General features: G+C 41.8%; 1 protein-coding gene across 1 annotated transcript in view; it reads left to right on the plus strand.

Annotated features, from left to right (window-relative positions):
• RTTN (rotatin) overlaps nt 1-13,001 on the plus strand; it is a 178,326-nt gene that overhangs the window by 138,296 nt on the left and 27,029 nt on the right. The window contains exons 39-41 of the mRNA XM_026455194.1: nt 4,138-4,336; nt 10,188-10,318; nt 11,109-11,206. Coding sequence (XP_026310979.1) covers nt 4,138-4,336; nt 10,188-10,318; nt 11,109-11,206 — 428 coding nt within the window. The remainder of the gene's footprint in view (nt 1-4,137; nt 4,337-10,187; nt 10,319-11,108; nt 11,207-13,001) is intronic.

Below are 13,001 nucleotides of genomic sequence, written 5' to 3' on the forward strand. Positions count from 1 at the left end.
TGTGTGTGTGTGTGTGTGTGTGTGTGTGTGATCTCATTTTTGTCATTTTAGTGGGATTTCAGGAAGGAATAAAAGACGTATCTGTGCACACAACTATTTCCTTAGGAGTCTTAACTCCGACACACCCCTGTCCCCAATTGCTACATATATTTTTATTTATTTTTTATTTTTATGTATTTATTTTTGAGACAGAGTCTCACTCGGTCACCCAGGCTGAAGTGCAGTGTGGCACGATCTCAGCTCACTGCACCTCTGCCTCCCGGGTTCAAGCGATTCTCCTGCCTCAGCCTCCTGAGTAGCTGGGACTACAGGTGCCCACTTCCACGCATGGCTAATTTTTTTTGTATTTTTAGTAGAGATGGGGTTTCACCATGTTAGCCAGGATGGTCTTGATCTCCTGACCTCGTGATCCGCCCGCCTTGGCCTCCCGAAGTGCTGGGATTACAGGCGTTCGCCACCGTACCAAGCTAATTTTTATATTTTTCGCATGTTGGTTAGCCAGGCTGGTCTTGAACTCCTGACCTCAGGTGATCCGTCCATGTTGGCTTCTCAAAGGGCTGGGATTACAAGGCTTGAGCCACCACACCTGGCCCCATTATCATTTGTTTCAAGAAATGTTTCAATTTTCTTTTTAATTTTTTCATTAACCCACTGGATATTCAGGAACATATTTTTAAATTTTCATATGTTTGTATAGTTTCCAAAATTCCTCTTGTTATTGTTTTCCAGTTTTATTCTACTCTGATCATAGAAGATGCTTGATATTATTTCAATTTCTTGAATGTTTTAAGACTTGTTTTGTGAACCTAACATATGGAGTATGCTACAGAATGATCCATGTGCTGAGGAGAAGAATGTGTATTCTGCAGCCATTAGATGACATTTTCAGTAAATATCTATTAGGTCCGTTTGGTCTTTAGTGCAGATTAAATCCAATGTTTCTTTGGTGATTTTCTGTCTGGAAGATCTGTCTGTTCAATGCTGAAAGCAGGGTGTTGAAGTCTCCAGCCATTATTGTCTTGAGATCTCTCTCTTTCTTTAGCTCTAATATTTGCTTTATATATCTCAGTGCTCCATTGATGGGTACATATATACTTATAATCATTATGTCCTCTTGCTGCATTGACTCCATTATCATTATATAATGACCTTCTTTGTCTCTCCTTACAGTTTTTGTTTTGACACCTATTTTGTCTAAGTATAGCTACTCCTAATTTTTTTGTTTGTTTGTTTTCGTTGGCATGGAATATCTTTTTTCATCCCTTTATTTTCAGTCTGTGTATATTTTTATTGGTGAAGTCTGTTTCTTGTAGGCAACAGATATGTAGGTGTTGTTTTTTCATCCCTTCAGCCACTCTGTGTGTTTTTATTGTCGAGTTTAGTCCATAGTCCATTTACATTCAATGTTGTTATTGACAAGTAGGGACTGCCTTCTGCCGTTTTTTTATTTGTTTTCTAATTGTTTTGTGATCTTCTCATTCTTCTTTACTTCCTTCTATCTTTATTTTAGTGAAGATGATTTTCTGTGGTGGTATGTTAATTTCTTAGTTTTTGTGTCTCCATTTGTATCATTTTTGTGAGAGGTTACCATCATGAGGCTTGGAAATACTTTCTTACAGCCCATTATTTTAAATACAGATGACAACTTAATGCTGATGGCATGAACAAACACACACGCAGAAGAAAACTAATAAAAATTCTACACTTTATCTCCCCTGCTTTTTAACTTTTAGTTATTTCTCTTTATGTCTTATTGTACTGTCTTTGTCTTAAAAATTTGCTGTAGTTATTATTTTCGATTGGTTCATAATTTTGACTCTCTACTTAAGAATAGTTTACACAACACCATTACAGTGTGACAATGTCTCTTTTTTTCTGTGTGCTTACTATTGCCAGTGAGTTTTGTACCATCAGATTATTTATTCTTGCTCATTAACATCCTTTTATTTCAGATTGAAGAACTCCCTTTACTGTTTCTTGTAGGACAGGTCTGGTGTTGTTGAAATCCTTAGCTTTTGTTTGTCTTTCATACTTGGAGGATAGTTTCACCATATGTACTGTTCTAGGGTAAAGTTTTTTTTGTTTTATTTTGTTTTTTTTTTTTTTCCTTCAGCACTTGAAATACGTCATGCCACTCTCTCGTGACCTGTAACATTTCCAGATATATTGGAGCTCCATTGTATGTTATTTGTTTCTTTTCTCTTGCTGCTTTTAGGATCTTTTCTGTGTCCCTGACCTTTAGGAGTTTGATTATTAAATGTGTTAAATGTCTTCTTTGGGTTAAATCTGCTGGTGTTCTGTAACTTTCTTGTACTTCCATATTGATCTTTCTCTAAGTTTTGGAAATTCTCTGATGTTATCCCTTTGAATAAACTTTCTACCACTATCTCTTTCTCTTAAATTTGCCCGTTTGAGGCTATTTTTTAGATTTTATGGGCATGCTTCATTCTTCTTTATTCTCTTTTTTCTTTTGTCTCCTTCCCCTGACTGTGTATTTTCAAATAACTTGCCTTCAAACTTACTAATTCTTTCTTTTACTTGGTCAACTCTACTATTATGAGACTGATGTATTTGTCAGTGTGCCAGTTGAATTGTTCAACTCTAGAATTTCTGCTTGCTTTTTAATTATTTCAATCTCTCTGTTAAATTTATCTGATAAAATTATGAATTCCTTCTCTTAGTTTGAATTTCTTTGAGTTCCCAAACAGCAATTTTGAATTTGAATTGAATTGAATTTTGAATTCTCTGTTTGAAAGTTCACACATCTCTGTTTCTCCAGGCTTGGTCTCTGATGCCTTTTCTAGTTCCTTTGGTGAGGTCATTTTTTCCTGGATGATCTTGATGCTTGTAGATGTCCATAAGTATCTGGGCATTGAAGAGTTAGGTATTTCTTTTAGTCTTTGCAGTCTGGGCTTGTTTGTGTGTGTCCTCCTTGAGTAGGCTTTCCAGGCATTCCAAGGGAATTGGACCTTAAGCCCAGTAACACTTTGTTTCTTGCAGACTTGTAGAGGTACTGCCTTGGTGGTCTTGGATAAGATCTGGAAGAATTCTCCAGATAACCAGGCAGAGACTCTTGTTCTTTTACCTTATTTTCTCCCAAACAAACAGAGTCTCTCTATATATACTGAGCAGTCTGGAACTGGGGGTGTGGTGATATTAGCACCCCTTGTGGCTACCACCACTGGAACTGCACTGGATTAGTCCTGATGTCAACACAACACTGGGTTTCTCTCAAAGCCCACTGCAGTCACTACCTGCTTACCACCTGTGTTCACTCAAGGCCCTAATGTGTCTGGAATTGGTGGGTTCTTGGTCTCACTAACTTCAAGAATGAAGCTGCGGACCCTCGTCTAGAGCGTGTTCCTTCAGACATTCAGATGTGTCTGGAGCTTCTTCCTTCTGGTGGGTTCGTGGTCTTGCTGTCAGGAGTGAAGCTGCAGACCTTCGTGGTGAGTGTTACAGCTCTTAAAGGCAATGCGTCTGGAGTTGTTCGTTCTTCCTGGTGGGTTTGTGGTCTCGCTGGCTTCAGGGGTAAAGCTACTGTAAAGCTACAGACCTTCGCGGGGTTACAGCTCATAAAGGAAGTGTGGACCCAAAGAGTGAGCAGCAGCAAGATTTACTGCAAAGAGTGAAAGAACAAAGTTTCCAGTGTGGAAGGGGACCCGAGCAGGTTGCTGCTGGCTGGCTCCTGCAGCCTGCTTTTATTCCCTTATCTGGCCCCACCTACATCCTGCTGTTTGGTCCATTTTACAGAGAGCTGATTGGTCTCTTTTACAGAGAGCTGATTGGTCTGTTTTGACAGCGTGCTGATTGGTGCGTTTACAATCCTTGAGCTAGACAGGAGTCATAGAGTGCTAGTTAGCTAGATACAGAGTACCAATTGGTGTATTTACAAACCTTGAGCTAGACACAGAGTGCTGATTGGTGTATTTACAATCCTTGAGGTAGACACAGAGTCACAGAGTACTAGTCCTCCAAGTCTCCACTAGGTTAGCTAGATACAGAGTACCAATTGGTGTATTCACAAACCCTGAGCTAGAGTGCTGATTGGTGTGTATCTGAGCTAAACACAGAGTGCTGATTGGTGCACATACAATCCTCTAGCTAGATATAAAAGTTCTCCAAGTCCCCATCCAGTTCAGGAGCCCAGCTGGCTTCACCCAGTGGATCCTGCACCAGGGCTGCAGGCAGAGCTGCCCACCAGTCCCAAGCTGCGCCTCCACTCCTCAACCCTTGGGCTGTCCATGGGACCAGCTGACACGGAGCAGGGGGTGGCGCCTATCGGGGAGGCTCAGGCCGGGCTGGAGCCCACCACAGGGGGAGGAGCTCAGACATGGTGGGCTGCAGGTCCTGAGCCCTGCCCTGCTGGGAGGCAGCGAGAATGAGTGTGGCGCTGGTGGGCAGGCACTGCTGGGGGACCCAGTGCAACCTCTGCAGCTGCTGGCCTGGGTGCTAAGCTCCTCACTGCCCTGGGCCAGCGGTGCTGGCTGGCTGCTCCCTATGCGGGGCCTGCCGAGGCCGCTCCCACGCCTGCTGGAACTCACACTGGCCCAGGAGCACAGCCCTGGTTCCCGCCCGCGCCTCTCCCTCCACACCTCCCTGCAAGCAGAAGGAGGCGGCTCCGGCCTCAGCCAGCCCAGAGAGGGGCTCCCACGGTGCCTTGGCAGGCTGAAGGGCTCCTCAAGCGCCTCCAGAGTGGACGCTGAGGCCGGAGGCCGAGGAGGGGGCTGAGAGTGAGGGCTGCTAGCACATTGTCACCTCTCAATAGGACTTTATGATCAGTAGGTGCAAAGCCAGCCAGGTTTCTGTCCTTCCCTTCAGAGGGGTAAGTTTCCCCAGACCCTGAGCAGGTCCAGAGATGCTATCTGTGAGCCAGGGATTAGAGTCAAAAATCTTAGAATTTTACCTGATGTTCTATTCTAATGCCACTAACCTGGCACTCAAACTACAATACAGAGTCCTTTCTGCTCTTCTGTCCCCTTTCCACAGGAAAAGGAGAGTCTCCTTTTGGCCACCACTACCATGGTCCCATAGGAGTTCTACCAGGCTGCTGCTAATGTTCACTTAGAGCCCAAGGGCACTTCTGTCATTCTGTGACGAATGCTGCCAGACCAGGGGCTCCTGTGTAGGTTTGTTGTATAGGTCAACTTGTATCATGGGGGTTTGGTGTATAGATTTTTTCATCACCCAGGTACTAAGCCTGGTACCCAATAGTTATTTTTTCTGATCCTCTTCCTCCCACTACCCTTTACCCACTGTTAGGCCCCTTTGTGTATTGTTCCCCTCTTTGTGTCCCAGTGCTCTCATCATTTAGCTCCCACTTATAAGTGAGAACAAGCAGTATTTGGTGTTCTGTTCCTGCATTGTTTCCTAAGGATCTTGACCTCGAGCTCCAACCATGTTCATGCAGAGGGCATGATCTTGCTCTTTTTTATGGCTGCATAGTATTCCATGGTGTGCATGTATCACATTTTCTTCATCCAGTTTTCCGCTGATGGGCATTTAAGTTGGTTCCATGTCTTTGCTATTGCAGATAGTGCTGCAGTGAACATTTGTATTTGTGTGTCTTTATGGAAGAATGATTTCTGTTCCTTTGGGTGTATACTCTGTAATGGGATTATAGGGTTGAATTGTAGTCCTGTTTTTAGCTTGTTGAGGAATCACTGCCTTCCACAATGATTGAACTAATTTGCCTTCTGCAATGATTGAACTAATTTACACTCCCACTGTGTATAAGCATTCCCTGTTCTCCACAACCTCATCAGCATGTGTTATTTTTTGACTTCTTAATAGTAATTCTGATTGGTGTGAGATGGTATCTTACTGTGGTTTTGATTTGCATTTCTCTAATGATCAGTGATGTTGAGCTTTTTTTCATATGCTTGTTGGCATTGTGTATGTCTTCTTTTGAGAAGTGTCTCTTCGTGTCCTTTGCCCACTTTTTAATGTTTTTTTTTTTTTCTTGTAAATTCACATTCCTTATAGTTGCTGGATATTAGACCTTTGTCAGATGCATAGTTTGCAGATATTTTTTCCCATTCTGTAGGTTGTCTGTTTACTCTGTTGATAGTTTCTTTTGCTGTGCAGATACGCTTTAGTTTAATTAGATTTCATTTGTCAATTTTTGCTTTTGTTGGAATTGCTTTTCACGTCTTCATCATGAAATCTCTGCCAGTTTCTGTGTCCGGAATGGTATTGCCTAGGTTGTCTTCCAGCGTTTTTATAGTTTTGGGTTTTATATTTAAGTCTTTAATCCATCTTCAGTTGATTTTTGTGTATGTATAAGGAAAGGGTCCAGTTTCAATTTATGCATATAATTAATCAGTTATCCCAGCATCATTTATCGAATAGGGAGTTCTTTCCCCATTGCTTGTTTTTGTCAGCTTTGTCTAAGGTCAGATGGTTGTAGGTGCGCACCCTTATTTCTGGGCTCTCTATTCTGTTCCATTGGTCTATGTGTTTATTTTTTATACCATTACCATACTTTGGTTACTGTAGCCCTGTAGTATAGTTTGAAGTCAAGTAGCTTGATACCTCCAGCTTTTTTCTTTTTTCTTAGAATTGCCTTGGCGTTTTGGGCTCTTTTTTGGTTCCATATGAATTTTAGAAGTTTTTTTTCTAGTTCTGTGAAGAATGTGATTGGTGGTTCGATAGGGATAGTATTGAATCTACAAATTACTTTGGGCAGTATGGCCATTTTAGCAATGTTGATTACTCCTAGCCATGTTCATGGAATGTTTTTTCCATTCATTTGTGTCACCACTGATTTCTTTGAGCAGTGTTTTGTATTTCTCCTTGTAGAGATCTTTCACCTCCCTGGTTAACTGTATTCTTAGGTATTGCATTTTATTTTATTTTGGTGGCAGTTGTGAATGGGATTGCATTCCTGATTTGCCTCTTGGCTTGACTGTTGGTATATAGGAATGTTAGTGACTTTCGCACATAGATTTTGTATCCTGAGACTTTGCTAAAATTGTTTATCAGCTTAAGGAGCTTTTGGGCTGAGATGATGGGCTTTTCTAGATATAGGATCATGTCATCTGCAAACAGGGATAATTTGACTTCCTCTTTTCCTATTTGGATGCCCTTTATTTCCTTCTCTTGCCTGATTTCCCTGGCCAGAAATTCCAGTACTGTGTTGAATAGGAATGGTGAGAGAGGGCATCCTTGTCTTGTGCCAGTTTTCAAGGGGAATGCTTCTAGCTTTTGCCCATTTGATAAGATGTAGACAGCAGGTTTGTCATAGATGGCTCTCATTATTTTGAGATATGTTCCTTCAATACCTAGTTTGTCGATAGTTTTTAATATGAAAAGATGTTGAATTTTACTGAAAGCCTCTATTGAGATAATCATGTTATTTTTGTTTCTGGTTCTGTTTATGTGATGAACCATGTTTATTTATTTGCACGTATGTTGAACCAACCTTACATCCTAGGGATAAAGCCTTCTTGTTCGTAGTGGATTAGCTTTTTGATGTGCTGCTGGATTCAGTTTGCTAGTATGTTGTTGAGGGTTTTTGCATTGATGTTCATCAAGGATATTGACCTTTTTTGTTGTTGTTGTATCTCTGCTAGTTTTGGTGTCAGATTTTCAGCTCTGTCTGGTCGGTTACTTTCTTTTCTTGGCTATTTGGCTGTCAGCTCCTGTATTGTTTTTTTTTCATTCTTAGTTTTCTTAGATTGGGTTTCAATATTCTCCTGAATCTCAATGATCTTCATTCTTGTCCATATTCTGAATTCTGTCATTTCAGCCATCTCAGCCTGGTTAAGAACCTTTGCTGGAAAATTAGTGTAGTCGTTTGGAAAAAAGAAGACACTGGCTTTTTGAGGTCTTAGAGTTCTTGCGCTGGTTTTTTTTTCATCTTTGTGGGCTGATGTTCCTTCAGTCGTTGAAGTTGCTATCCTTTGGATGATTGTCTTTTTTTTTTTTTTTTTCCTTTTATCCTACTTAATGTCCTTGGGCATTTCATTGTGATATAAGTGTATTCAGTCGACTCATTTTAGGAGGGTTTTAGGGGGCCAAGGCTCAACTCAGGACTCCTGGACTGTGTGCTCTAACTCTTGGGGACTGGTATCTGGGCAGGGCTTTGATCTCTGTGGCCTCAAGGTTAGGAACCTGCTGCTCTGGAGGGTCCAAGGTGCTCTAGGACTGCTGCTCCTAACTCTCTGATGGTTGGTGCCAGCGAAAGCACTTGATAGGGAAGTGGCAGTAGGATCTGTCCTTGTTGACACATGTCAGCAGTAGGGTGCACACTTGTCAGCTGCAGCAGGGTGCTGTCAGGTGCCAGGGTGCCAGCCTTGATGCAGGCGTCTACAGCAGCTGTGGTAGCAGCACAGCTTGGGGATTTGGGACCCCCCGCCTGAGGACTGTGCACATTCATACTGGTGGTGGTATTAGCACGCGACTGGGCAATGGTGGATGCAAGACTGTGTATGCCCTTTGTGCCCATTCATTCTGGTGTCGGTGGCTGCTCAGGGCTGGGGGTGGGTTCGCTGCTTTTGGTGGCTAGTTCTGTGTTGGCAGCTGCAGCGCAGGGGTGGGGTGCTGGCAGGCCCAGGGCTGGTAGGCTCCGTGCCTGCTGACTCTCTGAGGACAATAGCAGGGAGGGAGGGTGGAGTGCACTCACGGCTGGCAGCAGTGACATGGCAGGGTGCATGTGCACACGTGTGCTGGTGGGGAAGGGAAGGCAGGTCTTCCTGTACACGCCCACAAAGCATTGTGGTGGGTGGCCAGTGGGTGAGTGCCTGCAGGCAAGGCAGCATGAAGGAGGCTGCAGTGGGGGAAGAATGCTGGTGCGTATCCAACTGGGGTCACTCTACTGGAGCACTCTGCTAGTCAGGCACAGTCTGCTAGTGCAGGAGCTACCATGTAGGCCCCCAGGAAGTACCTGGGAGCTTCACTCCAAGCAGGTGGGGCTAGGCTCGGGCCCTGGGAGAAGCCAGCAGACCAAAGGGTGACCCAGACTGGCCCCATCTCATGGGCAAGACCACCCTGCAGAGTTGAGGTCCCACAGGTCCCCTAGGGATAGAGTCTTCTATGGGAGCAAGTCTAGCCTAAGGGGCTGGGCGTCCCTGGCAGTGCTACGCTATAGACACTCCCATACAAAACTCTGGGCTCTGCCCCAGCTGGAGTGCTGCTTCTATTGCTTCCCTAAGCAGCCTTCCCTGACAACTCAAATGGCCATAGTGGTCCAGGGGTCCCTTCCTACCATGATTCCAGAGGCCTGTGGTGAGAGCGAATTTTGTTCCTTGCCTTTTCAACTCACCCCCTCTGCAGGAGTTGTTGGGGGCCAGGAACAAGTTGTGGTGTTTGGTAGCCCCGAGCAGGGTCCCCAGCTTCCTCCCCCTTCAGCCCCGGCTCTGTGTTTTCCCTCCATCGGTTCTCAGTGCCCTCCCTCTGAAGATCTGCTAGGAGTGTGCCAGTCTTCCCGATGTCCCGGTCCCTCAGTGGGAGATGTTCCTCCTGGCTGTGTCTAGATGGCCATCTTGGAGCAGAAATTTCTAGTTTTTTTTTTTTTTTTTTTTTTAAATAAAAATGTATGGAATCTGTTATTGTGTCTACTTTTGTACATATTAGAAATTTTTAAGTGAAAATTTTTCTAACTCATAAATTTAAATGTATAAAGGAAATATACCGAAATAGTAGTTTCAGAATTACAAATTGTTTTCCATTTCTCTGAAAGTCAAAAAAGTTATGCGTTATTTTTTGAGAAAATGTTATATGACAGGTGCATGTTACCATAGAAATGAAAGATGGAAAGAACCAAATCACCTGAGATATAGGGGTAGTTTAGGTAGAAATGGAGAGAGGGGAATGTGTCCCCAGAAGGAGAAAGGAGGAAATTGATGACAGTTCTCCTGCTCAGCAGTTTTACAGGCACCCATTTTAATAAGCTACACATATGTGTACAGTATGCTCTGGTGAATTTGAGTAAGTATGTGAGCTTGCTATGTAAAAGCTAAATAACACGCTTTTTCTGTAGATGATGCGTCTTTAAGAATGATTGTTGTTCTCTTCCATATTATAAACAACTTATACAGTCTTATCCACACAGAACATTCTCAAATATTAATGATTTATCAAAATCCAGTGAATTTCACATGATAGTTGAAACCTAGCAATATCTTTTAAGTAGAAAATGTTCTTTATTCACAACGGTTTTGCTGCAGATTAAATATTTCTTCAAGGCAGTTTGATTTGTATTCTCTGCAGTGCTATGAAGGGAAATCCTCCAAAGATATCCTGAAAAGAGTAGCTGCAAATGCGTTGATGTCACTTCTGGCTGTCAGTAGAAGAGCACAGAAACATGCTTTGAAAGGTGAGCCACGTGACACGTCAGCTGTGTTGATGGCATTATCAGCAGCTCATATGTTTTGTTGCTTGTTAAAGTTAATTTTCTTTAGACTCAAAATGTAAAAAACTTACAGTATAATCTTAGTGTCAGTAAAAATCATTTTTTTCATACAGAAGCAGTAAATATGCATTACTTTTCAAATAAAAAGATTAGACATAGTTTTTTGTTTGTTTAATATGTGATGGTTCTTGCTCTAAAGAACCTATATTTAAATATTAGAGAAGCTAAAAGGTAACACATTGAGTTTCGTTATAATTAAATATTACTATCCAGAAGCACTCACTGCATACCTGAACAAAACCCACATAGTTTTGATGGTAAAAACAGCAACAGACGGTTCCGTATTGTCATATGAATTTCTCCTCTTGAGTGTTGTAATTTCTCATTTGGGAATCGGAGAGTATAGATCTGAGAATTAAAAGAGAATAATGGCAACATCAAGTCCATTAATATCAGTTGTGATTTGCTATTAAAACAAATGATGTTTGTTTTACAAACATTTTACAACAAATTCCTCAAGTTGTAAATTGGATTTGGGGAGTATCTTACTAAAAACTGAAAACAAGTGGCCTTCAGCATTTTAGTCCTCTTACTCCCCCCCCCGCCGATTCATTAATCTCTTACTGAAAATTCTAAAATGAAGTGGGTCAGAAATAGAGAATGTTACCTTTTTGAGAATCTGATTGGTATATGTGGTTTTAACTTAACTTGGAAATAGAATATCCTTTTGATTGCTATAGATTTTGTCTTTCAGCCAATCTTATAGACAATTGCATGGAGCAGATGAAACACATAAATGCACAACTGAACCTAGATTCTCTGAGGCCTGGGAAGGCAGCGTTGAAAAAAAAGGTAACATTGTGGGATAAATGAATGGCTATACGCAGAGACCATTGTCCAGTCCCCTTGTGCCTAGAAATGAGCAGGAGCTTGAAATGAGTATCTCATTTAGAAGCACGGTAGAGATGGATAAATTAATGAGATTTCTATGTTAGCAGATTGTTGGGTTGTTTTGGTCTTAATTCTTACTTGAAAATCTTTAGACAACATCTGTTTATTATGTACTGTTGTTATTATAAAACATTGGAAATATCCACATATACATGATACTATGCCAGATACATTTTTTATACTACAAAAAGAAAATCTTTTTTTTTTTTTTTTTATTATACTTTAAGTTCTAGGGTACATGTGCATAACGTGCAGGTTACATATGTATACATGTGCCATGTTGGTGTGCTGCACCCATCAACTCGTCAGCACCCATCAATTCATCATTTATATCAGGTATAACTCCCCAATGCAATCCCTCCCCCCTCCCCCCTCCCCATGATAGGCCCCAGTGTGTGTTGTTCCCCTTCCCGAGTCCAAGTGAGCTCATTGTTCAGTTCCCACCTATGAGTGAGAACATGCGGTGTTTGGTTTTCTCTTCTTGTGATAATTTGCTAAGAATGATGGTTTCCAGCTGCATCCATGTCTCTACAAAGGACGCAAACTCATCCTTTTTGATGGCTGCATAGTATTCCATGGTGTATATGTGCCACATTTTCTTAATCCAGTCTGTCACTGATGGACATTTGGGTTGATTCCAAGTCTTTGCTATTGTGAATAGTGCCGCAATAAACATACGTGTGCATGTGTCTTTGTAGTAGAATAATTTATAATCCTTTGGGTATATACCCAGTAGTGGGATGGCTGGGTCATATGGTACATCTAGTTCTAGATCCTTGAGGAATCGCCATACTGTTTTCCATAATGGTTGAACTAGTTTACAATCCCACCAACAGTGTAAAAGTGTTCCTATTTCTCCACATCCTCTCCAACACCTATTGTTTCCTGATTTTTTAATGATTGCCATTCTAACTGGTGTGAGATGGTATCTCATTGTGGTTTTGATTTGCATTTCTCTGATGGCCAGTGATGATGAGCATTTTTTCATGTGTCTGTTGGCTGTATGAATGTCTTCTTTTGAGAAATGTCTGTTCATATCCTTTCCCCACTTTTGGATGGGGTTGTTTGTTTTTTTCTTGTATATTTGTTTGAGTTCTTTGTAGATTCTGGAAATGAGCCCTTTGTCAGATGAGTAGATTGCAAAAATTTTCTCCCATTCTGTAGGTTGCCTGTTCACTCTGATGGTAGTTTCTTTTGCTGTGCAGAAGCTCTTTAGTTTAATGAGATCCCATTTGTCAATTTTGGCTTTTGCTGCCGTTGCTTTTGGTGTTTTAGACATGAAGTCCTTGCCCATGCCTATGTCCTGAATGGTACTACCTAGATTTTCTTCTAGGGTTTTGATGGTATTAGGTCTAACATTTAAGTCTCTAATCCATCTTGAATTAATCTTCGTATAAGGAGTAAGGAAAGGATCCAGTTTCAGCTTTCTACTTATGGCTAGCCAATTTTCCCAGCACCATTTATTAAATAGGGAATCCTTTCCCCATTTCTTGTTTTTCTCAGGTTTGTCAAAGATCAGATGGTTGTAGATGTGTGGCATTATTTCTGAGGGCTCCGTTCTGTTCCATTGGTCTATATCTCTGTTTTGGTACCAGTACCATGCTGTTTTGGTTACTGTAGCCTTGTAGTATAGTTTGAAGTCAGGTAGCGTGACGCCTCCGGCTTTGTCCTTTTGACTTAGGATTGTCTTGGCAAT

The sequence above is a fragment of the Piliocolobus tephrosceles genome, chromosome 18, assembly GCF_002776525.5.
Source record: "Piliocolobus tephrosceles isolate RC106 chromosome 18, ASM277652v3, whole genome shotgun sequence".
NCBI lineage: Eukaryota > Metazoa > Chordata > Mammalia > Primates > Cercopithecidae > Piliocolobus > Piliocolobus tephrosceles.